Source organism: Uloborus diversus, chromosome 4, assembly GCF_026930045.1.
Source record: "Uloborus diversus isolate 005 chromosome 4, Udiv.v.3.1, whole genome shotgun sequence".
Lineage (NCBI taxonomy): Eukaryota > Metazoa > Arthropoda > Arachnida > Araneae > Uloboridae > Uloborus > Uloborus diversus.
In genome coordinates, this window is record NC_072734.1 from 53,331,478 (window position 1) to 53,359,157 (window position 27,680).

The window sequence follows — 27,680 nt, forward strand, 5'->3', positions numbered from 1 at the left end:
CTGCAGATGTCAAAGCAGCTACTTACTTATTTATTTATTTATTTTTTTTTTTTTTGTTTACTTGAAAGGATCAATGGTTATTTATTCTAATTTATTTTCAATCCTGTTTGGTCAATGTTGAAAACTCTTTTTGAGGAAAAACGTAAATTTGTCTTAAAACTCTTATAAACTGTTGAAGAAGTTTGCAACTATTCCTCTATTGAAGTCAAGGGCTCTAGAAAGAGAAGTTCCATATTTGTGTCTTTTCATAAAAAAATCAAACCATAACCTGCCAACATCCTTAGAATTTTTCCAGCGTATTTTCAGGTGATTCCGAATTGATAATTCAGATGCCAGCTGCCACAAATCTTTGAAGGTGTATCTAATTCTTTCTTTATTGTGCAACAATTAAATCCACAATCTTCCGTTCCAGTTCTTTCGCTAGGAACACAATAAAAAAAGAGAGCAAGACTTCCGTACTAGTAGAAACTTTCTAGGAAATTAAGACTCCATAAACTCTTCTAATAACTGATGTAGTTCTTTCCGAGTGAACGTCGTAACTATGGTTGAGCCGATTAATCGGCAGTACCGATTAATGAGTGCTTCCATCTATCGTGTGGTATCCGTGCTAAATATGACAGGCACCTTAGTGATGCTCCGTAAACGGAAGCCATACCTCTCTGCCTTAAACCGCTTCGCATTGTCTACTTGGGCTCGGATACCCGAGTGGATTAAGCAACTATATCATGGAATGACTGCGTTACAAAAAATATTAGAAGAGCGTGGTATCAATGCCACTAAAAGCCGGTATTACAGCAATACCCTAAAAAAGGATAAAACCAAATATTTTAAAGTTAAATTTACTTCTGAAATTTAAAATCAGAATAGTATGAGGTGAAGCAGTAACAAAATATATTTCGCATTTTTAGGAGGATTTGGAATTTTTGTTTCAATACTGCACATGTTTTTTGTGAAGAGCTTACCTAAAAATGATCCAAGCATATCGAACGCAGAATTGAAATACATTTTAGAAAATCTAGAAAATGAAATGACAAGAAAGGTAACTACCATCTTTTTACACACCAAGTCATAGTTAACTGCTATATGTTGTCAATCGGTTTGCTTTGATGGTTGGAATACATTATTTATGTTTTTGTTCTAGTGTTTTTGTAACTGGTGTGTTTCATTCTGTTTCTTATGCTTTTCTTATAATTCCTGACTTTCCCTTCTTGATAGAGACCTGCAGTTCCTTGGAAGAAAATATTGAGCTCTACGCCTACACATGCTTTGATGATTAACGCGTTTGGGCAGCATTGGACAGCATACTATTTTATTGAACTTCATGCTACGTTTTTAAAAACCATTCTTCACTATCCAATGGCTAAGGTAATTTTTGTTTAAAAAATACTCTAAACTAATAATTTCAATTATATAATTTTGCTTCACCGGAAAATCAAGTTAAAGAAAAAAAAATTAATAAGAAATATTTACCGCGTGATCCAACAGTCAAGACCAACTTTAAAAATAAAGAATTCGAAAACGAATCAAGATAAAAAGATGCAGTTTGCCCAGAACGGGTGGAAAAAAGAAGTCGGGTTTTGTCTGGCAACAAACTAAAAATAGTTCTTCTGGTGATTTAATGATGTCGTTGTCGTACTTCTGATCTAGGATCATTCAAAATAACAAACGATGCATAAAGAATCAACGACAGCGGGTAATGGTAGTCGAAGCTAATATGCACCGAAATGCTGTAAATAGTTGAGAAAGCCCGTTTAGTTAAACTGTATTATAAGAATTATGGAGAAATAAAAAGCTAAAGCATCATCCGTTAGTCGAAAACAGAACTATTTTTTGTTTCGTTGCCACACAAAACCTGGCTTCTTTTGGATTCGTTCAGTGCAAACCGCATCTTCTGATCTGCATTCGTTTTCGAATTATTCATTTTTAAAGTTGGTCCTGACTTTTGATCATCCTGTATATACCTTGTGCTGATACGTTTCGATTTTTTTTTCTCGTTTTCATTTAGAATTTTGTATTATGTTTGAAAGACATAGGACGGATAGCTCTTATTGGTATTGGTACAATATATTTCGACTGTTTAGAAAAAGAAATGTAATAGCCCGAAAACGGGAAGTAAGACTCTTTCGCAGGTGCTTGATTTTGGCTATATAAACTCTTTCAACAATGCATCTGACTGAGGAAACAAATATGAAAAAAACAGCAACAAATCTTTAACATCACATCGTTTCAAGTCCATACTGTCGTTGAAGCCATTTAATAGGATTAATGCTTATCACTATTCAGCGCCTCCCCGTTTCGCTTGCAAAACCTCTATTTTCCCAACAGTTTGACCTATATGCGTACTTCATAGTCAGAATAAGATCAAGATGCGTGTAGATCTGAAAAGTTTAATGCGAAAAAATATTTTTGTGAGAAAATACGAAATCTAACATTTCATATGATCCCCAAGTCCCCCACATTGTGTCTACGAAAATCACGAGCATGAAAAATCAATTCGAGCAAAACATTTTTGACATTAGTACGACCAATATTTACCGAGGTGTTAAATGCTGAGTTTTGTTACTCATATTATTTTACGCTGGCAGTCAATTACACCAAGGGGGGGGGGGAGGCTGGTATAGCGACTAACAGACGTTTACATTATATATGAGCAGATATTTTTCAAACTGGCTATAAGTCTTATTCCACGAAAAAGTAGTATCTTTGTCCCGCATAGGTTCATACATTTCATTAAAAAGTACTAATTTTAAAACTTAATGACGATACCTTTTGTGTAAGAAATGGCACATTTTAACACAATCAAACACGTTTGTAGCTTGTTAGGCGAAAAATTTTACTCATTACCCTTTTAGATTATTATTCTTAATGATATATATACACATATATATATATATATATACACACATACACACATATATATATATATATATATATATATATATATATATATATATATATATATATATATATATATATATATATATATATATATATATATATATATATATATATATATATATATATATATATATATATATAATAAAATAAGATGTTTGTGTGTGTGTGTGTGGCGCGCATCCCGGGAAAACGGTAAGGCCTAGAAAGATGAAATTTGGTATACAGGTGTAGTTTTTGCTGAAGTTGTGCACCTCGGGCTTCGATTTTCGATATTTTAATTAGAAAAAAAGTTATTTAATGTTTTATGTGATTTTTAGCACTTTTTGATACTTTTAACCTCACAGACCCCGAACCAATCGCGCCAGACAAATATTTTTGGTACTATAGTGTCGGAAATTTAATTTTAAATATGATGAACAAAAAAATTTTGAAGATAGAGCAATTTTTGTATTTTTTATGAATTTTTGAAAATACCTTTAATTTGCATGTTTTTCTGGGTTTTATTTCTTTCTAATATCATCCTGCGAGAAGTATCAAAGCCTCCTTTCTGAAATTTAAGTTGGTAATAGTAAAAACATTTCGCCCTCTTCAAAAGAAAAAAGTTTTTAAAAATACGCAATAGTTTTTTTTTTACAATTTTTTTAATGCTGAACACATCATGTCCTTTCACGCATCAGTCGAAAAAAGCGTTCTTCAATCTTTTATGCCTGTGACGTCCACTACTTGGGTTTCGATTCGATATTTACGATGGAATCTTAATCGCAAGCAATGTTAATCTTTTTTTTTTTACTATATAGCTTACTTCTACATTTTCTGACGTGATGACCACGTGTTTTTTTCGGCAACGATTGCTTTTTTTCTTTCCTTTTTTTTTGTTTTATTTAGGGATCGCATTTATTTCTTTTTCCATCCCCCCCCCCCCAAGCTGGACCTTTCGCTGTATCTATATTACGTTACATTTCATAGTTGTGCGCATTAATTCAATAAAAACAGCGAGATTTTTTTTTTATCTTTGTCAAACGCTACTTTTTGCACACTACGGGGAATTTGAGCTTTTTTTTTTAGCTTTACTTAAATAAAAAAAAGCGGTTTTTTGAGTGTTCTTTGTTTTTATTAGGAAATGGGTGAGGAGGTCAAAATAAATAGAGATGGATAAGAAAATGTAGAGATAGATTGTAAAGGTACATAGCCGCCGAAGGCGGCAATCTTGGCGTAAAAATGTGAATGGCACAAAAAAAAAGATAGAGATGGATTGATTAATACTGGTGCCAAATTTATTTAAACAACCGCCGAAGGCGGCAAACTTGAAGTAAAAACGTAAATGACAAGTTAGCCAAACAGCCGCCGTAGGTGGCTGCTTGCACATTGGATGTCAATGCCCCCCTCCCTCCCCCACATACACCATGACTTTGAAAAAACAATGCTTTCACATAAAAGTGGAAGTGCATTTTGTTATTTTTCAACCAAATTTGCATGAAGAGTATGTTGTTTGTGTCTCCCCTCCCCCTCCTTTAAAAATATTCCAAACGACGAAACTGGAGACAGATCTAGAAAATATTTTATTCAAATTATTAATGATATAGATAGATATAGATTGATTGACACCGCCACGAAATTTATTTAAGCAGCCGCCGAAGGCGGCACCCCTGTCGTAAAAAGGCGAATGGCGTAAAAGGGCGGACCAGCTGGTCGCCGCAGGCGGCTAGTATATATATATATATATATATATATATATATATATATATATATATATATATATATATATATATATATGAATTATATTTGCCTTTTTTTTATAGCAAAGAAAAATATAGATTTTTTGATTTTTTTACTTCGACAACCACCTGTCATTTTTCTGAAATTAATATTCTGATCGCATCTTCTGCACAGTCCCTATTAATTTTAAAGTTAAATACCTCCTTAAATATTCGTTGCAAATGTTTTAAATTTTTATGTTGGTATATTTTTTAAAAAAAATATTATTTTCCGAAATGCAATGTCGGGGGCTTGGAAACCACATAAAAAGTTAAAATTTCGTATTTTTTTAACTTTTTTTTTTTTTTTTTTTTTTTGTTTCAAAATTTTCCTATCTTACATTTGCGTATTATTTTGACCATGTTTGCAGTAATTGAAAGTACGCATCCCGGACTAACAGTTGCGAGTATAGAGGTCTTGCTGGTTAACGGGGACGCGCTGTATATTACTGCAAGCTGTGCTTGTGTGTTTATTTAAAATGCTCTATTTAATGCATCGCTTTTCGTAATTTGCATGGATTTTCAATGTATATGTACCCATTATGAATGCTGATGTTTTATCTTACTGGCCACGTTCTGTAAGTGACCACTTTTTACTTCCTTTTACAAAAAAGTTAGTATTGTATTCGCGAAAAAAATTTTACTTTAAAATCGGCCATAATTTCCATTTTGCTCGCTCCCGAATGAATATTGATATTTTTTTCAACCCGACCACACGTGGATACATGCCTAAGAACGTATAGACACCTGAAGAATCCATTTTGACGATCCCCGAGATAATTACAACGACTTTTCTCGTGTCGTCTGTATGTACGTATGTATGTGCGTATTAGGGTGGGTCGATTTTGACTTTTTTTTGAAATCGAAAACGCCTGTGGTGGGAAAAGTTGTGTATTGGCATCAAATACTCGCATAAAAAATTTTTTGGAAATCAAAATATATTTAGATCCCCCGCCAGCCTTTTAAAGTTTAGCCAAGTATGTAAAAATTGACATTTTTTAAATTCTTAAAAAAAATCTTATGTATAATATTTTTAATCGCCTGTGGTGGGAAAAGTTGTGTATTGACATCTAATGTTCATTAAAAAAAATTTTTGGGGTAATTAAAATATATTTATACCTTCTGCCAGGTCCCTAAAATTTCGCTAAATATGTAAAAATTGACTTTTTTTAAAACTTTTTTTTCATTTCTTATGTTTTTTTTAATCACCTGTAATGTAAATAGTAAATAGTAAGACCCTTTGTTTGTGATCAAAATAATTATCATATCGTATTACATATACCACCATTGCCGGGAATCTGAAATTGCGCGTTTTGCTTTTTCTTTGCTCCTTCTTCTTAGTTTTAATTGTCAAAGAAACAGATGATGTGATTCCTCCGAATGTTTATTTTTCTTCTTCTCTGTGATATAATGAAACTAATCACCTACCTCCAGTCTGACAAATCGGCCTGTTCTTGGCACTTAGCCATGTATATATGAACCAAATCAAAATCTTAACGAAAAACTCAGAGCAGAAGAATTGGTACAGCGAATGAAGTGTTATCAAGCATGTTAGACTATTTAAAAACAACCCAAGTATCTACTGTGGATTTAATTGCAGAAGGATCAGATGGAACAGCAGTCAATACTTATGTGAAAGGTGGTGTAATAAGACTGAGCTGCATTTAAAAAGGCCGTTGCAGTGGCTCATATGTCAATTACACACCAATAAGCTACCTTTACGCTATCTGTTACGGCATCTTGATGGAAGCACTACAGATCCTTTTACATATAATGGTCCTATAGGGAAGCTTCTTGGCACATGTGAGCAGCTTCCAATTGTCAACTTTAAAAAAATCGTTTTTGATTTGACAACATTTGATACAGACGTACTTAGCACTGACCAAGAATACTTGTATCAAATATGTCAAGCAATATGTTCAGGAAATTGTTCATCATCACTGTCCACCAAATCACCAGGAAAGCTATCTCATGCTAGGTGGTTTACAACAACGAATAGAGTACTTCGTTTGTATGTTGGTATAAAAGAGCCATCGCTGGAAATAGGGACTCTTGTAGAATACATTATAAAAGTGTATGCAAAAGTTTGGTTTTCGATTAAAACTGAGTCTTCATGCACAGCCGGTGCACAGCATCTATGGGAAGTTATCCACTACTCAAGATATCTTAGCGATGATTAGAAATCAGTAGTTGACCCTGTGATACAAAGAGATGGTTTTTTTTGGTCATCCAGAAAACCTGCTGATAGCCATGATCAACGGCACGCGATTCTCAGTAAATAAATTAGGCTACCGAACAATCCTGAAGGCCCGAACACTTACTAATGAAACTGTTCGTGATTTTGTCATTCCACCTTTAAATTTTGAAGCAAAAGATTGTACACAATTGATAAAGTGGCAAAAATTGTGTCCTTACAGACCCTCCACTCACCAAACATATACCCAATGCGGAACTTGAGAAAGTAGATGAAACGGGTGACGTTATTGAAAGTGAGTTGTGGAATTTATCATGTCATACACAAGCGGTAGAAAGAGCAGTTAGGTTGGTAACAGAAGCATCTTTATCTGTTTGTGGAGCAACACGCCGTGATGGCTTTAAACGTACAACATTGGCTTCCCGAAAATTAATGCCAAAATTTGAGAACAGAGCAATGTATAAGGCGTAAAACTTCTACACTACAAAAAACTCCGAAGTGAATTCTTAGTCACTTTCCCCTAATACTTCGGGAAAATGAGCGAAGAGCTACTGTAAAACTGCGACGACGGACTTCTGGTATTTTAATCTTTTATATCTATTGTAACGGATTCGGTGCGACTTCCACTTTCTTGAAATGAAGACACAGTTCTTGATAAAGCACAGGAAATTTATTTACACTATGCACAGGAAAGATCGTCAACAACTGCTAAATTATTCATCAGCATTTAAGCAACTATCACACAACACCGTAAACTCAACGTTTACACACGTATTTACTTCCAAATACGAAAACAACACAGCGAAATGCTTCGCTATAAACAGAGCTAATACACTCTCAGTTCGAAATCCTCAATCGAAGCTCTCTTGTTTATCACGTGGGACGCCTTTATAAACATCGAAAGAAATCTCTCAAATATTCCACACGCTTCTCGAAATGCGTTGACCGTTATCAAATTTTATCAATGAAAAGAAAAGGAAATAGGGGGTCGTATACTTTAGCGGAATGAAAAGGGGTTGTATATTCATTACGGGAAACTATTTACAGGTTACGTTACTACAATTATTACTTTTTGCAGAATTTGTAACATTGCCCCCTTCCTAAGGACTGCACGTCCCGGGCAGTACAATCCCCAGAAAGGGTGCAAACACAAGTCTATCACAAGTTCACAAATACACACATTAATTAATAACTAACAGATACAGAAAACACAATAATAACAAGAAATATTACTAAACATTAAAAGCAAAAATTATCTACAACTTTTATGTTATCAACCATGGTTGTTTACGTAATACTCATGAACTATGGCCATAGTATGGGGCTAACCGATCATAATGTACAACCCTAGGTTTTGCATTAGGTGATTTTTGGATCCTCACTACGACGTCATTTAGTCGGTTAAGGACTTTGTAGGGTCCATCCCAATGCGACTGCAATTTGGGCGACAGACCTTTCCGTCGGATGGGATTCCATAACCAAACCTTGTCGCGTTCGTTGAATTCATGTCCAGTAGACCTTGTGTCGTATCGGGTCTTCATCTTCTCCGCCGCGATGTTGATTCGCTCTCGTGCGAAGTTATGAACGTCTTCCAACCGGGCCTGGAGATCCTGGATGTACTCCTCAGGCGATGCAGGCGCATCCGGAGGACGACCGAAGACGAGATCACAAGGTAGCCGAAGCTCTCGTCCGAAGAGCATCTGAGATGGGGCATATCCGGTAGTCTCGTGGACAGCACTGCGGCAGGCCAGCAGGAACAAAGGTAGCTTCTTGTCCCAATCCTGTTGATTTCTGGATACCATAAGCGAGAGATTATTTAGGATTGTGCGGTTAAATCTCTCCACCATGCCGTCCGATTGTGGGTGTAGTGGTGTTGTCCTAGTTTTCTCAATTCCGAAAATTTGACATAGGCCCTTAAACACAGCAGAGATGAAATTCCTCCCTTGATCGGAATGAATCTGCAAAGGTGTTCCATATCTCGAGATCCAATGTTGGACTAGAGTCTCGGCTACGGTGGTAGCTTCTTGATCTGGAATGGGATACACTTCGGGCCATTTGGTGAAATAGTCGATGGAAACAAGAATGTATTTGTTCCCATCAGCAGTTCTTGGTAGAGGACCCAGGATGTCTATCCCAATTCGTTCGAAAGGAGCTCCAACGTTGTACAGATGTAGCTTCCCTCTGCTTCTTTTCTTCGGTCCTTTACGAGCAGCACAGGCGTCACAAGAATGGCACCACTTCTCCACGTCATCATTCGCCTTGCTCCAGAAGAAGCGCTCCCGAACTTTATTGAGGGTTTTCAAGACACCAAAATGTCCTCCAGTCGCACTACTATGTATTTCTTTCAGAACATCTGAAATCCTTGCTCGGGGAAGTAGTAACTGCCACCTAGATGTTTTGCCGTCATCAGATTCCCATTTTCGGTACAGTACGCCGTTCCGTAAATGGAGTGAGTTCCATAAAGCCCAGTATCTTTTTGTCGCAGGGCTGAAGATGGAAACGTCCTGCCAGCTAGGGCGCCGACTGTCACATTCCATGAACTCCAAAATTGGTTTTATGTCGGGGTCTTCAAGTTGATCTTTTCGAACTTGGTTGTCACTCCATGGATCAGGTTCTGATGATATTGGAGTCACTGACCTGATAGGCGGTAGGGCTAGTCGTTCCATACTGTTTCTCGATTCGGGAACAATAATTGCAGTTCTCAGGACAGGGTTTCCTTGATAAAGCGTCTGCATTACCGTGAGACAACCCTTTTCGGTGCTTGATCTCCATGTCATATTCCTGGAGCCGCTGTATCCACCTGGCTATCTGGCCTTCTGGATTCTTGAAGTTCAAAAGCCAAGTTAACGATGCATGATCTGTCCGAAGCAGAAATTTTCGGCCGTAGAGGTAATGATGGAAGTGTTCTATAGCTTTCACTATGGCCAGTAACTCCTTTCTGGTGACGCAGTAATTTCGCTCCGACTTTGATAAGCATTTGCTCCAGTAAGCGATGACATGTTCATTTCCGTCAATTTCTTGGGATAAAACAGCTCCGATGCCCTCGTTGCTCGCATCAGTGTCCAGGATGAAGGATTTTTCAGGCTGAGGATAGGCGAGAATAGGCGTTGATGTTAAAGCCTCCTTCAGTCGTAGAAATGCATCTTCGCATTCTTTGGACCATTCAAACTTTTGCTTGCTCTCCGTCAGCTTATGCAAAGGTCGTGCAATGTTGGAAAAACCCTTTACAAACTTCCTGTAGTACGTGCAGAGCCCCAGGAAACTTCGCAGCTGATGGATGTTTTCGGGATGACTCCAGCTCTTGACCGCAGATACCTTTTCTGGATCGGTTTGTACACCTTCAGAAGAGATGATGTGACCAAGGTAGTTCACTTCCCGGCGGAACAAATGACATTTGGACGGGCTTAACTTCAGATTGGCTTCCTTAAGCTTTTGCAGCACCTTCCTAAGATTTGCCAGATGTTCTTCGAAACTGCTTCCCACGATGATGATATCGTCTAAGTAGACCAGACAGGATTCGTAGGAAAGTCCTCTTAACACTGTCTCCATAAGACGCTCGAACGTAGCTGGTGCATTGCAGAGGCCGAAGGCCATCACTTTAAACTGCCATAAGCCTTGTCCAGTTGTAAACGCTGTCTTCTCTCGGTCATCAGGGTGTATCTCAACCTGCCAGTAGCCGCCTTCCAAGTCCAGGGTCGAAAACCACTTGTGTCCGGAAAGAGTGTCCAAGGTGTCGTCTATCCGTGGAAGAGGGTAACTGTCTTTCTTGGTGATTTCATTCAGCCGTCGGTAATCGACACAAAATCTGGTGGAGCCATCTTTCTTTCGGACCAAGAAGATGGGAGAGGCCCAAGGACTGAATGAAGGTTCGATTACATCATTCTCCTTCATCTCTTTCAGGAGGGTCTCAACCTCTTCCTTCTTGGCGAACAGTAGTCGTCTTGGATGCTGTTTAATAGGGGGGTGTTCTCCAGTGTAGATCCTATGTTGCGTTAAATTCGTACGGCCAACATCCTCCGATGTAGATGAAAACAGATGCTTGAAGTCATCCACCAATTGTTCCACAGCAGTTCTTTGATCATTCGATAACGGCGCACTCCCAATTAACTTCGATGCCAAGGACTCAGAAGACACAGTCGCAGGGGAATTGATTCTTCTAATGATGCAGTTTACTGGAGTACAAGTTGCCAACACTTCACCTTTTCGGATATTCCTTGGCCTTTCACTCACGTTGGCGACTCTCACAGGAATTACATCCATAGAAAGGTCCACAAGCGTAGATGCTACCAGCACTCCTTTTAGGTTATTGTTTAGGTTGGGGTATTCAATGAGTCCAAATCGAAAACTATTGCTTTCTTCAATGGAGCCAGGTATTAATGATTCTGACCTTGAGGGAATCGATAAATCTGTTTGGGCTATTATTTGATGAGCAGATTTTACATCACTTTCTGCGTGGAAAACGGCTATGTCTTCTCTCATCGAGTGCAGCTCATTTGTCTTGAAGTCGAGGTTGAAGTCATACTTCTTTAAAAAGTCGAATCCGAGAATGAAGGGATTTGTGATAGCAGCAACGAATGCCGTATGATGGTAAGTGGCATTTCCAAACACAATTTCTAAGTTTACTTTACCTTCAATCTCGATCTTGTCACCTGTCACAGTTTGGAGGGTAACGCAGGGCGGCGTCCATAGAATGTTGAGTCCAAATTGACGAGCCACATCTGTTCTAATGATTGTAACATTGGCTCCAGTGTCAATAATCAGTTCGCAGGGAAACCCGTTTACGTATGCGTAAACAAACAGTCCATTACTGCCGCCACTTGTCGATGAAATCTGGAAAACTTTAAGATGGGGCTCATTCCAATTTGGCGACCTCCGCCCCGCGAGATTGCCATGGCTTAGTTTTCCTGGACCTGGGAGGGAGAGGTGCTCTTCCCTCTGGTTTCTTGGCGAGCTTCACAGTTTCTTCGTAAGTGACCCTCGCCGCCACATTTCCAGCACTTAAGTGATTGTCCATTTTGGTACTTGGGAGCCGAAGTCCTTTTGAGGATTCCTGCAATTTCTTTTATTTGCTTTTCCAGTTCAGCAAAGCGTGACGAAACCGGATCAGGCTCATCAGTTTTCACGCCGCGGATTGAATGGCGATCCTTGCGGGTTGCTTGCTGGGCGGCCTCCAACTTCATCGCATACACAACAGCAGAATTCAGGTCTTTGACATCCGCCATCCGTAGAGCTTTCTGGATTTCCGGATCTCGAACCCCGTCGATGTAGTAGTTCAGTGCCAGGTTGTCTCGAACATCCGCAGGACAGTCGCAAAAAGCAAGATGAGACAATCTCTCGACGTCCGCCGCTAGCTCTTGCAGGGTTTCCCCGGTTTTCTGGAAACGGGACTTCAACTGGAGTCGGCTGAAATCTTTCTGGCACTTCTCACCGAAGCGAAGCTCCAACGCAGATGTGAGGGCGGCGAAATCCAGGCGCTGGCTGTCCGGAAGGGTCTGGAGAATGTCCGTTGCGTCACCTCTCAGGGATGCTGCAAGATGACAGGCCTTGGTAGCAGAGTCCCATCCGTTCGCTTCCGCCACTATCATGAATTGGGTCTTGTACACCTGCCACGAACTTTTCCCATCAAATGTGGCCAGTTTAATGGACGGTCGAGCAACAGATGTGGGAGCGCCAAACTGTACAGAGCTGCTTTCCGCGGTCGCCAATCTCCTTTCCACGTCCTTAATTATTTCTTCCTTAAATGAAGTCAATTTCTTGTCTTCGTCTTCCAACTTATTTTCCATATTGGCGATGCGCTCTTCCACAGTATCAAATTTTTCTTCCAGGGCATCGACTTTATCTCCCATGGTGGTTAGTTGATTCTCCATCATGGTTTTCATCGACGTTAGGTCACTTTTCATTTCATCGTGACTTGTAGTAATTTTAGCAGTTAAATCACTATTTAACAGTTCTTGGTTAGTCGCTAATTCATTTTTCAATTGTTCCTGATTTGCAGTAAAACTTGCAGTCAAATCACTTTTCACAGAGGTGATTGCGTCAAGAAGTTGTTTTAATTGTTCATCCATTGCGCGAGTAATCACCATAAAAACAAGTTCCAACCTTATAAAGTTTTTATGAAAATAATGTCCAAAGTCACACTTACTCCAAGAAAGTCCAGAAGTAGCCCCACGTTGGGCGCCAAATTCTAACGGATTCGGTGCGACTTCCACTTTCTTGAAATGAAGACACAGTTCTTGATAAGGCACAGGAAATTTATTTACACTATGTACAGGAAAGATCGTCAACAACTGCTAAATTATTCATCAGCAATTAAGCAACTATCACACAACATCGTAAACTCAACGTTTACACACATATTTATTTCCAAATACGAAAACAACACAGCGAAATGCTTCGCTATAAACAGAGCTAATACACTCCCAGTTCGAAATCCTCAATCGAAACTCTCTTGTTTATCACGTGGGACGCCTTTATAAACATCGAAAGAAATCTCTCAAATATTCCACACGCTTCTCGAAATGCGTTGACCGTTATCAAATTTTATCAATGAAAAGAAAAGGAAATAGGGGATCGTATACTTTAGCGGAATGAAAAGGGGTTGTATATTCATTACGGGAAACTATTTACAGGTTACGTTACTACAATTATTACTTTTTACAGAATTTGTAACACTATGTTTTAATCCTAAAGAATTCTATAGTAATATTATAGAAAAATAAAGTATAAAAAATGCATAAACTTTTAAAAAAAAAAAGAGTTGGATAAAATTTTTGCTTTAAAACGTCAAAATTTTAAAAAATTAATAAAATATTCCTAATTTCACCGGTTGAGCGGATCTTGAATATTATTATTATTATTACTTATGAGTGAAAAATCTTACTAGGCAATCATTTTCACAACGGGTGATAAAAAAAATCAATCATGAGAAATTTAAAAAATAATAAATAAATGTCAATTTTTCCATATTTGTTGAAATTTCAATCGGACTGGTGAGGGATCTAAATATCTTTTGATTACCAAAAACAAATTTTTATGAGCATTAGATGTCAATACACATTTTTTCCCACCACAGGCGATTAAAAATATTATACATAAGATTTTTTAAAAAAAACTAAAATTTTTTCAATTTTTACACATTTGGCCAAACTTTAAGGGGCTGGCGGGAAATCTAAATATATTTTGATTTCCAAAAAATTTTTTATGCGAGCATTTGATGTCAATACACAACTTTTCCCACCACAGGCGTTTTCGATTTCAAAAAAAAGTCAAAATCGACCCACCCTAGTGCGTATGTGTGTATGTATCTTGCATAACTCAAGAACGGTATGTCCTAGAAAGTTGAGATTTGGCACATAGACTCCAAGTGGGGTCTAGTTGTGCACCTTCTCTTTTGGTTGCATTCGAATGGTCCAAAGGGGGTCTTTTAGACCTTTTTGGGATAAAATCATTGTTAATTTCAATGTAAACTCAAGCGGTGCTATAATTTGGCAAACACTTGGCAATACATTGCCAAGCTTTTGTTTGCCAACTTGGCGACGAATTTGGCGGTTTTTTTTTTTAATCTGGTTTAAATTTGGCCATATTTAGAGAGTTAACCATTGAATCACATTAAAACTGCGAATATTGAGAAAATTTATCTGTATAAAACATTTTCTTTGCTTCGGTTTGCAACAAACTAGGAATGAAAGTATTTAAAGTGCTTTTTTGCTTACTCCGAGGCACTATTATCTTTAAATAGGAGTAAAAGGAAGTCATGTGATGCACACATCAGCTCGTTTTTCAATTATCTGATAGAGGATCATCCGATGAGCTGAAGGAAAACGCGGTTTTTTCTGAATGAGAATTATTATAAGCTTCGGCTTTAGGTTCCGAGTTGTCTTGGCTGTTTTGTAAATCCTCAATTTTTACTATTTTTTCCAACTCGTTGCTTCTTTTTTTTTTTTTTTTTCTTATTATTAAATACGTCATCCCTTTGTACGTATTCAACAATGTTAACTTTAACAAATTACGGGCTGACGCATGTGAAAATTTACAAACAACCCACATGGATAAATATTCAATTGTAACATTTGAGACTGTACATCGTGTAAAACTACCATTGCGTAAAACTTTGATTTCTCCAATGCCGTTTTTTTTTTTTTTTGAGTTGTGTCACGTTTTCTGACGGGTGCGATGTGTGTATATATATATATATATATATATATATATATATATATATATATATATATATATATATATATATATATATATATATATATATATATATATATATATATATATATATATATATATATATATATATATATATATATATATATATATATATATATATATATATTAGGGTGGTCCTTGTTTATATGGGAATTTTTTTTTTTTTTTTTTCAGAATTCAACAAGTGTACCCCTATGGCTAGTTTTGTGAGATCTCGGGGACTAGTGCTGCTTTCTTAGGCAATTTTGCCAGCAGCACTCACGATACATCTTATGGTTTTTCCCTACCCTTGGGGGGGTGATGCCCCCCCCCCTCCCCCGTGATGGGGCCCCAGGGTATTTTGGGATTTTTTCATTTTTTGTTCTTTGAAAAATAAAAAAAATCTTTCTTGTTTAATTCTTCCTTATACGTTTTGCTATCAAATTTGTTGTCTACCAGTATCATAGAGCTACCTATGGCGCCTATTGAACTGAGTAGTGAAGTTCATTTTGGTTGACTTGTCCAGGTTATAAATACAGTATATGATAGTGTTTCTTTATTTATATATATATATATATATATATATATATATATATATATATATATATATATATATATATATATATATATATATATATATATATATATATATATATATATATATATATATATATATATATATATATATATATATATATATATATATATATATATATATATATATATATTAGGGTGGCCCTTATTTATATGGGAAATTTTTTTTTTCGGAATTCAACAAGTGACGCCCCCTAGTTTTGTGACACTATAATAAAAAGTAACGTGTGCAAAATTTGAACTCGATCGGTCAATAATAACACATGCCCCTAGGCCGTTGAACTTTAACACTTTTGATAATTTTCCCACAAATCTTTAAGTTTTTACTTCTGACCCAGTTCATCGTTTCTCCTAGGTTTGCAAAATATTTTTACAGTAAGGTAGTACTAAAATTAATCTTTCAATTACTTTATATCAGCTAAAGATTGTACGTTGAATAAGAATAAAATAATGCTTTAGAAACGTTCCTCAATCTTACACTTTTCTCAATGTATCTCCATAGTTAATTCTTCGATTAATCATGCTCCTCTTTCAGATTGTATCCTTCACAAATTTCAGCGTTTTAACGACCTATCTTCCCTTTAAATAGCTTCCTTCATTTTGCCATGAATCAGGATCAAATAAGAAAAAATTCTTTAGTATTCGTAACTAATCAAACAGTTTTATTGACTTGTAATTGATTCCATAAAGAGGAAGAACTTTACTAAGAAAGTATTCCAAATCTTCAACTGTTACCTGAAATTTGTTAAAACAGTCATCATACACGTCTTTCTTATCACAAGCATTTTTTGGACTAGTCCTTTCCTATCTTCAAAGTCAATTCCTTTATCCAAAACGGACAAAGCTAGTAGTTTATACCCTAGATACCATAAGTGATTCATGAATTTTCCAATCGCTGCTTCTGCTGCATGTTTGTCATCATTTTGTACGCTGCTAGTTTTTCAGACATATTATATTATTTAAAGGAACCTCGATTGGGTTTCTGCGAAAAACCATATCTTCATGTACATTCAATTGTAAAACAGCATTTAAGGGTTTTCTTTTCACCTAAGGCAAATTTAAATTGTTTCCTAAATTTTCAAACAAGAAATTCCTTTTGCCACCCATCTTGCTCAGGGATAGGCTCCAGGTTGCCAAAAACACATCCTTCTAGGAAAGACTTCATCACGAAATATTATTACAAGTTATAAGAATTCTCTGTAATCCTATATAAAGGGAAAGATCTTTCTTAATTCCACTTTTTACGAACAATAATATATCATCAATTTCGTCTTTTAGAATTAAAGTTCTTTGTGTACTTGATTGAAATGTTATAAGTTCTGAATGATGGAGATCTTTCCACAACATTTTGAAGCATTTAAATGACGGACTATCGGGTCTAGAACTAAGGAAGGCAAGAACTTCTTTAACGGCACACTCTGCAGTACGATTTCAAGTGCATGATGATGGCAATCCAAATGTAATGTATCACCGTTCAGTTTTTTGCTGTAAAAAATTGCGTGCACAATTTATGCGGCCGGTATTGCAAGCCGTTGTATCAAACACTACAGATAGAACAGTCAGCAATATAGAGCTATCATCTAAGATAGCATATACAACTGAAGAAATATCTAAGGAATTCCGAGTAGCTGTTCAATATTAGGACCTGAAGCTATCACGGTAAGCCTATCGGCGTCCTTCTTCCAGCTACATCTGGATGTAGCTTTGTATCCCAGTGAATATTTACGAAATCTATATTTAAATTCATGAAATTGGATTTTACCTCTCAAAGATTTTCTCTTGCTCTCTTAAGGGATGTACGAATGATCACAAGGCCATTTGGATTTAAATTTACTGCATCTACATTGGCCGTTAATAAATAAGCAGCATCTTTATCCCTAATATGGCATTTGTGGATGAAAAGCGAGCAGATGTCAATAGTTGTCAAGTTTTTTTGCGTTGTGGTAGACCAGCTGCAGAAAAAAAAAGGTTCAACAGGTTAGGATATATATCCATTTCGGTTTCTAAATCTTGTGAATCGCAAGTATTTGATGCTAATAAAGGACTATGTACTCAAATAGAAGAAAAATAATTTAAAGTATGGATTTTTACATTATTCCGATCTGGATTTTTTTTTTTTAATTTATATTTCAGACATGGAAAATACAGTATATTTATATGTTAGAGTAATTGAGGATTTTTCGAAATTTATGTTTTAAAAAGTAAAAATTGCATAAGCATTTAGGTATGTTTATAACTAAAGAACAGCGAATTAAAATATAATTGCCATTACCTATACTTATAGCATCGAAACCTTACGACCCTATTTGCCACACCTTTACAAACACAGGGAATTTCGAAAATCAATACTCCCAAAGCCTGGAGGAGGGAATTTGTTGTTGACAAAGATCATTTATTAATGACCTAGGCCATTTATCAATGGCCTATAGAAACCTTTGAGCCCATCTTTGTGGAAATAAATGTTCCCCTGCCGCTTGGTTGGAACGAACGCAGAAGAGCGCTATGCTTGACCCAAGGCCATTGGTGTACATGTACCCTCTGTAACATGTAAAATTTTACAGAATGAAAGTGAGAGAATGGTCGGTCTGGAAGTAGCAGCATCTATTGAGGTTCAAAATTACTTTAAATATTAAACGTTAGAATATTTTTACATAAAAATGAGAAAATCGGCAATTTTTTCTTCGAAACTCAAAGAAGGGGGTCCTAGGGGCACGTGTTAATATTCATGGACTGACTTAAAATTTTGCAATGATCATTTATTTGTATAATGGAACAAATTGAGGGGGCGTCGCGTAAAATATCTGCAACCTCTGAAAATAAGGACCACCCTAATATATATATATATATATATATATATATATATATATATATATATATATATATATATATATATATATATATATATATATATATATATATATATATATATATATATATATATATATATATATATATATATATATATATATATATATATATATAATTACACAAAACTTAATTTTCAAAATTGAGCTACGTAATTCATTAATCGCTCATGCTTTGCAGATTGGAACATTAATTTCCATGCCCTACGTGCTGACGATGATCGTTACTGTTGCTACGGCCTTCTTATCTACAAAAGCAGAAAACTTATTTAGCGTCAACAAAGTTAGAAAATTTTGGAATCTTATAAGTGAGTAAAAAAATAAAGTTTATGCTGTAACTTTAATACTAGTAAACATATTTATGTGCCAGCTTGTTTTCACTATTGTTTTTCATCTTTTTGGGTAAATCTAAGGTCAAAATTTTTTTATTGTATTTGAACTTTATACATTACAAACCTTTCAGTAGTGTATTCTGAATACACATTCAAATTAGAGTCTATGCGTAAAAATATGGTTTAAAATTCTTTGATGGCAGGTTTGTATTTTATATTTTTGCAATTGAGTCGAAAATTTCATTTATGTAGCGTTCGTTTTTTTCTTCGACGATATTATAATGAAATCAGAAAGGAGATATAATAATGTAGTGAGCTACTTGTTTTGTTTCGTTCATTTCAATTTTGCCCAAAATTTTATAATTTGTAAGCTTTGAGCTCTCAAGGTGTGTTTTAAAGCTTTTCCATCCTAAAAGATGGATCTTGTTCAAGCAAATAAAAAAAAAATAGTTTAAAACTTAACTACGTGAAGGCAATTTTAAATGAAGTTTACACTGAACAACAGTTTTCAACAATATATAATATAAACAATGTACAACAAAGTACAATAGTTTGGAAAATTCAATGCAGAAAAACATATTTAACATGACTCCATAATTTTTAGCTACCAACAGGAATCGCAAAATACCATGCTCTGCAATCAATCGCTATGCACTCTGACAATCATGTCAATGTATTGCAATACAATACGTATTGCTAACAGGTCTCAGTGCACATATTGACTGACAGCTGTTTTGTGTAAATCACATAAGAGGTCATTAGAAAATCTTTTCGAACTGAGCAATCAAGATTATAGCTTCGGATATACTGATATTGATATAAGAGACCATGCCCACGTCTCTAACCCTCTCGCGCAAGATAGGTTCTTGAGAAGCTAATTGAAGAGGTCTCAGTGCACATATTGACTGACAGCTGTTTTGTGTAAATAACATAACAGGTCTTTAGAAAATCTTTTCGAACTGAGAAATCAAGATTATAGCTTCGGATATACTGATATTGATGTAAGAGACCATGCCCACGTCTCTAACCCTCTCGCGCAAGATAGGTTCTTGAGAAGCTAATTGAAGAGGTCTCAGTGCACATATTGACTGACAGCTGTTTTGTGTAAATAACATAACAGGTCTTTAGAAAATCTTTTCGAACTGAGCAATCAAGATTATAGCTTCGGATATACTGATATTGATGTAAGAGACCATGCCCACGTCTCTAACCCTCTCGCGCAAGATAGGTTCTTGAGAAGCTAATTGAGGAGGTCTCAGTGCACATATTGACTGACAGAGCTGTTTTGTGTAAATCCCATAACAGGTTGTTTAAAAAATCTTTTCGAACTGAGCAATCAAGATTATAAGTTTCGGATATACTGATAATGATGTAAGGGATCTTGCCCATGTTTCTAACCCTCTCGTGCAATATAAGTTCTTGAGAAGCTAATTGAAGAGGTATTTTCTTCATTTACTATTCGTTCAAGTGAACATTGAACGAAGGGAAATGATACTTGTTTATGTATTTAAATTAATTAGTTCTACATAATTTTACAAATTGTTAAATATGTGAAAAAGTTCCATGGATATTTTTTTTTACCTTTTTAGCTTCTGTGATTTGGTCCATGTGTTTTGCTTTGATGATTTTTACGAATTATGGAAACACAGCCACAGTATTCAGCTCTATTATTGGGATAGGTTCCATCGGGTTTATGAATCACGGTATTATGATTGTTCCTATAGAAATGACCCCCATTTTTGCAGGTAAGTTATTAAAGTTATGGCACAAAACTATGCTTTTACAGTAATAAAACTATTGTAATTTTAAACATGCAAGGGTGGAACTTCTAAATGATTACGATCATTTGTGTGCTTAATTTGTTTCAAATATATCAATACTAGTTCGGTTGGTTTTGTCGATTAAACTTAAGATAGGGGAGAAGCACAAACTAAATTGCTTTCCTGTCATAAACAACGGTTTTGGACTTCTACACAGACTGTTTGTATTAAGTACAGTACTGCCAGATCACGGATTGTATGGAAAGGCAAACATCCGGTTTACAGGCGGAAATGGACGCATCTATTAGTTTCTAGGGATGTCAGCGGTTTGCAGATGTTATTTTAGCCTCTAGTAGAGTTTCAACAAATGAGCGGAACACGCGCATCAAAGTTTTATTCCCCCCCCCCCCCCCCTCATTCAGCTAGACTCGTCTTAACTACACGCTTTCCAATTCCATAGAATCCGTGGTTAGATAGTAGATACCCGCTATTCCATGTGACCCAACAAAAGTGTTCAGATTATAGGTGTGTTCTGTTCACTATGGAGGAAAACTGGATAATTTGCATAATGTGCAGGGGTGTTCACGGCAGGAAGTCTTCAGATGGAGAGAATCCACTGTTTTTAATGTACGAAGGATCAAGCGATTCAGTTTGTTAAAAATGAGAGAGTAGAGCCAGTTTGCGCTTCACAAATAACGACGGTTATTGGCGTTGCACCCTGTTAACAATATTCTCCTATTCAGGCTCAAAAATAAATGACCTCGTCAAAGTCGATCGCCTTGTTATCAGAGCTAAGCTATGAGAGTTCTTAACTCCTTCACCACAAAATTGATGGCCAAATGTTAAAACAGAGCAAGTAGTGAGTAACAATCATTAAAAAGTTCACAGAAAGAAAATAACTGGATTCACCATTGAGAGATGGCGCTACCAATCATTGTTACGAATTGCCGAGAGAGCGTATTCCTCACCTATACTATTTAAGAAAGTTGTCTTGTATCTTTTAGCATATGTTACTTGTTATGTTACATCAGTAGAAGGGAGCCGCCAGCCCTCATAATACTGGCGAGAACGAGTAACTGCCTCGTTTTATCTTCATTCTCTTTTAAGTTTTAAATAAAAGTTAGTTTTTACTTTAGTGTTGTTATTTGGAACCACTGATAAAGCTAGTACCATTTTGTTGTTTTATGGTTGTCCCTCTTATTGTGCGTTGTGGGTATAGTTAGTAACACCCTGAAAACTCAAATCAATTTGTTTATCTTCAAACTGTATAAAACCAATTCAAACTCATTAAAAATAAAAAAATGACTGAAACCGTTTTAACAAAAGTTGATTCATTGAAAAGTACCCAATTCAAAGAGCATAATAGGGAAGTTGCAACCTATTGAATGTTTATATTTTGGCTATTGGATATTGTTAATTGACCCTCTAAACTAAAAAATTCACCATCGCCGAATTTTAAAACACCGTGATTGATTTTTAATGACTTTTTAAAAATCCACGCGCAAAAGTGCGCTCTTCTGAAACGTCACGAGCTTACGTCACAGGGCGCTAATGGGCGGCCTTCCGCCGAAGATCCCTTGTTTTCGCTAGGGACATTTTGAGCGCGCTGATATTTTTATTTTTTAGAAATTCAATAATCCTTTTGTACACACTATGGAGGCAGGATTCGTTAAAGCACAATCTAAATAATCTTCCTCAATTAACATCAATGATGATATTCGAATTTTTCCGAGAGGATGAGAGGTTAAAATGTTCCAGAAACGCGAGGAGTTAAATGCGAGGAGATAAGCCTTTTACGTTTCGTCTTCGAAGTCGAATGCACGTCCTTCAGCTTCTCCCCTAGCGGAAGAGCGCGAGACGTCACTTCCTATGCCATTTGACGTCACAAGCACTTGAACTTTAAAAATTAATTTAAAAAAAAACTACTTATCGTATCGCAAAATTTTTTTCACCTATGATGTTCATACATGTTACTTTATCATATAAAAATATAATTGAAAAATCGAAAACTTCCCTATTGAATACATATGTGTAGTGGTGCCATCTGTATTGCTTTTTATGCACTTCCGTCGAGCTTGACATAGGTGTCTGGAATATAAGTACAGATGGCACAAACATCAATTCTGTCAGTGATTTCTAATTGGTGAAATTCCTAATGAGACATATAATTTTAAGGGGGGAAGTTGATATCATTTATTCCATCCGAATCTTTCTAAACACAAACCAAAACCCCAAATTTCTGCCAGAAAATAAGAATCACCCTTCAGTCATTGTTGCGACATTCCGGTTTGAGGGTAAATATTCTAAGAACAACAATATGTTTTTAGTGACACCACGGTTTGAGAAAATTTTTGCTCAAAAATAAACCTACCCATCACATTAACAGTGTATTAATTTTTAACTTATGTAGCATTTTAAACATCTGTCTTTCGGATTTTTTGTATGAGTTAACTAAAACTGTTTTAGAAGTTCGTGTGGGTTGCATGTCATGTGTTTCCATCAAGTTAAATAATATTTTCCGATGAAAGGCTGCTGGGAAAATCAAAGTATTCGAACTCTTTCATATACATACATTGCGTTCAAAAGTTGAACTTTATTTTCTTGTCACTAGTTCAACTTTATCATGTTCAACAACAACGGAAAAACTAGTGCCTTGTTAATGAGTCTTAATTCTTTAAATTTTCAAAATATGTCAGTACGTGTGGTAACATTTGAATCCAAAGTATCGAATGTGCAAGAGAAAAACAAATAAAGGACCAACAAAAACAGCTATAACTTGAGACTTTTTCCCAGATAAAGTGTTTAAATTCTTACATTACAATATTATTTTTGTGAGCCCACTTCGTACATCTCGCTAGTCACTGGTTGGAAACCAATGCCCAGAGATAACTGAAGCCATTGACCGACAACAATAAAAAAACTGCACACCTATAGAAACACTTTTCGGAAACTTTATAAACAATAAGAATTCCAATTTCTTTGAAAGCAAACATTTAAAAAAACATCTGCAAAATAACAGAATTTTGCATAATGAATGGCTCCAGCGGCAACTGAAGGTACTAACTCAAATCAAAAAACTTTTGCACACATACCAACAATAACAGATGGCAACTTTTCCTAATTATTGGAAATTTGATGTAAAGGGTGGCTATAAAATAACGCGAGGTGTTCAGAGCCCTCTAGCAAGTGAAGTATTGGACAAAACATTGCCAAATTTCATGGGCGTACATAGCAGACTATGGGATTTTGATTTCTACAATAAAAAATAGTACCAAAAGTCACCACCAGAGGGAAATTTGGTCCTGCAAAAGTGTATTACAGTAAAACCTGTAAAGTTGACTACCTTTGTAAGTTGACCACTTGTCTAAGTTGACCGCTTTTGTCAGGAGCGGAATAAGTCTTATCTTATATAATGAAGGAAAACCTCTATAACTTAACCACCTCTCTATATTGACCACCTGTCTATCTTGACCACTAATATACACCAGCTTTGGTTTGGAGTATTGTAAAAACCCTTTGTAAGTTGACCACTAGGCAAAAGCATTAGATTATACTAAACTTTTCATCAGTTGTTCCTCAAATAAGTAACCAGACATTTTAGAAAAACCTATAAATATTTATGTTTCCATCGAAAAACATTGAACTCATGTTAAGTCCTAGAAAATGCGCCAGAATTCAATAAGGAGTTATTATGTTGAAAAGTAGATTACCATAGTTACAAATGTTCAAGAAAAAATCAAATGAAGAATTTGAGTAAGTTTTGACTTATGAATTTTTAGGAATTGTTAATATCAAGTAAGTTGTTTTTCATTAGTAATGAGGCATCATGAGTAATGAGGTTTTTTGATCGATTCACAGAAATTTTAAATTTGTATGATACTTTACGAGTCATTCTGGTAAATAATCTCTAAAAATATTTAAACAACATTTTTTCTTATTGTTTTAAAGTAATGTTAAATAATGAAAGTGAGTTTAAAGTATTCCAATTAGTTAAAAATGAATGCATGAGACAAGAAATGACAAAAAAAAAAAAGTCTTCATTACTACCCTCTATAAGTTGACCACATGTCTAAGTTGACCACCAAAGTGCTGCACCGCAAGTGGTCAACTTACACAGGTTTTACTGTACTTGCGAATACTGAAGAATTAAATGCAAAAAAAGCCAATTAAAAGCACAAATTACGTGTTTTGCTACAAATAATTGTTGCTTACAAATGAGGTTCAAACGAAACCAACAAAAAATTTCAATTTGTAACAAGAGAAGAATTTTACCAAACGTCGTCAGGAAGAAATTTCGGCGCTGCAGCAAGGATTTCTTTATGAATAATATTCGTGTAAGATGGTGCACCACCCCATGTTGGGCTTAAAGTACTGAGCGTGGCGGCAACATTTCTTTGATAGCAGTTTTATTAGTCATGCATTTCCTACGGTATGGAGACCGTGGCCGTCAATCTACCATGGGGATTTCGTAACGGCGTTGTGTATCTGCGACATGTCCCCGATATCTCAACTTTCAAAACCAGAAAATTTTTACAGGTAGGCGAAAAAATACCCAACCCCAGTGGTGTTGAAAATATTGTGCATTGTATGCAGTATCTGGAAAATCTCGATGTTGGTCACATTGAACCTCACTTGTTGGTAAAAATCATATTTTGCGAATAAAATTGATGCATATTTTATCAGTTAGCATTTAATCCTTCAATAGTCAGAGTAATACACCTTTTCAACGCCAAAATTTCCTCTGTTGGTGATTTTTTTGTACTATTTTTTTTTTTTTGAGCAATCACGATTGCCTATTGTTCTCACTTGACTGTTTTGATGTGCTATCATTTTATTTTCCCACCGCCACCCTCTGCAACATCACCGTCACCGGGTCCTCGTGATGCTGCTCCTATAGTGAAAGCCGTCTCCAGGATGCATCCATGTCCTACACACACGCGCATACATACACAACTACACACAAACACATACGCACACATACACCTACACACACATACACAACCGCATAAAGAACTACACACACACGCACGCACACACACACAAACACACACGCACACAAACACATACACGCACACACACACAAACACACACGCACACAAACACATACACGCACATACACCTACACACACAAACACATACACACAACTACCCACACATTCATACCTGCACACAGACACAAACACATATGCCTACACACACATACACATACCCCCCACACACACATTCTTATACACAACTACCCGCACACTTATGCCAGCACACAGACACCAACACACATGCCTACACACATACACATACCCCCTACACACAAACACACATACCCCACCCCCCACACAAACACACACGCCTACATACACACACTTGTGAATGCGAAAAACATAATTTGAATTTAAGATGTCAAAATTCAAATTAATTTTTCTTTTTTTTTTAATTTCAGAAATCGAAATCCCATGGTCTACTGTGAATGCGCATGAAATCTGGCAATGTTTCGTCCACTACTTCACTCGCTTTAGGGCTCTGAACAACTCACGTTATTTTATAACCACTCTGTATAAAAGAAAAAGTATTTCTTTTTTTGGCGTTGCACCCTAATGTATACTGATATCTACGGACACAGTGCCCTCACCCGAACTCACATAGAGCCCGCTTCAAATACGGGATGTTAATGTGCCGAACAGGGGTGCCCATCACCTCAAGATCAATGGCGCTAATTTCCCCCCAAAATTATTCCCAATCCACCTTATCATTTTCATTTTTCATTTTTTAGCTCTCTTATGTTATGTTATTTTATTTATTTTTTTAAATAATTTTTTATTATTTATTTATTATCATTATTATTATTATTTTACTAGAACAGTTCTGACTTTAAATGCCTTGTACACACACACGCAAACTAAATAAATAAATGAAATAAAATACGAACAGAATTAAATGAAATAAATAATTTAAATAAAAATTAAATCTTTTTATAAATTTAAATAAAAAAATTAAAAAGTACCCCCTCCCTCGGAAACGTTGATGGCGCAACTTGTGCCATAATCCCTTCTGTGTTCACCCCTGGTGCCAAACCCTGCATTTCTAAAGCAAAATTAACAAAATTCCAAATTTGAATTATTATCTTCGAATACATGGAACAATTGATTTTTTTGGTCAGTCAATTCAAGTTGTTCCTTTATAATTGTTTTATTAATTTATTGTAAATTTTTTTTATTTACTTATCATTTAAAATATTAATGTTATTGAAATAGTCGTATTAACAGTAATAGCAGTACAATTCATTTCTCTCTCTCTCTTTTTTCCATTGTGAAAATACATGCACGCCGCGTTTATAAGGTCTAGCCACCACCAAAAAAGCGGAAAAAAAAACACTTTTTTTAAAGGACCAAATAAAGAAGTTGTTGTCCTGCGTCAGCTAGGCTGGCAATCTGACGTGCGCTGCTTCTCTTTTCCAAATGTACCGCTTATAGGGTTGGCAACCATTCATAGCATAACACCGTATTCACACAAAGGAAGGACAAGGACAGCAGAGAAAGTATATCCATCCCCAGCCAGGACTAGAACCCGGTACCTCCCTGTTGCAGTCGAACTCTTCTCACTGCTAGACAGGGCGGGTGACAGAGACAAAATAATACTTGAGGGGAATGCATAAATTACGTTTATCATACAGTTTATCACAGAAAATAGTATTTTTAGCTTCGTGTCTTAGAGAGGACAATTGAAGTTATGTTCTCATCATTATAAGTGTTTTTTTTAAAAAAATGAGAACTTTTCAAGAAATGTGGAATCAGGGCATGCGTTCCAAATTAAATTTATAACAACGATCAATTTGTTACCTTTCAAATGTACAAGACGTAGATCCAGGGGTACGATCTTTACTATCATGGCTTTAAAACCACGTGGGAAAGAAGTCCCCTACTAAAATAGCATTCAGATCAGAAATTCCTTCCTAGATTTGTCATATAACATTTCTAGTATAATTTTATTTCTTAGGATCTTTATCGGGTCTTACAGCAGCAATTTCTTCTTTAGCTGGATGCATACTACCTGTAGTGTGTGGCGTATTAACCAAGGAAGAGGTAAAGTTTTATTTCTAA

General features: G+C 36.0%; 1 protein-coding gene across 1 annotated transcript; it reads left to right on the forward strand.

Annotated features, from left to right (window-relative positions):
- The first annotated feature begins 541 nt into the window (after positions 1 to 541).
- LOC129220574 (probable vesicular glutamate transporter eat-4) lies at positions 542 to 27,680 on the forward strand. Its single transcript, XM_054855006.1, has 5 exons — positions 542 to 598; positions 1,216 to 1,365; positions 18,676 to 18,802; positions 20,416 to 20,571; positions 27,577 to 27,680. Exons 1-5 carry the CDS (start codon positions 542 to 544, stop codon positions 27,678 to 27,680), a joined length of 594 nt encoding a protein of 197 aa, XP_054710981.1.

Coding starts and splice junctions, on each gene's coding strand:
- LOC129220574 (XM_054855006.1), top strand. CDS start 542: ATGGTTGAGCCGATTAATCGGCAGTACCGATTAATGAGTGCTTCCATC. Junction 1,366..18,675: donor TTCACTATCCAATGGCTAAG/GTAATTTTTGTT, acceptor CATGCTTTGCAG/ATTGGAACATTAATTTCCAT. Junction 20,572..27,576: donor AATGACCCCCATTTTTGCAG/GTAAGTTATTAA, acceptor TTTATTTCTTAG/GATCTTTATCGGGTCTTACA.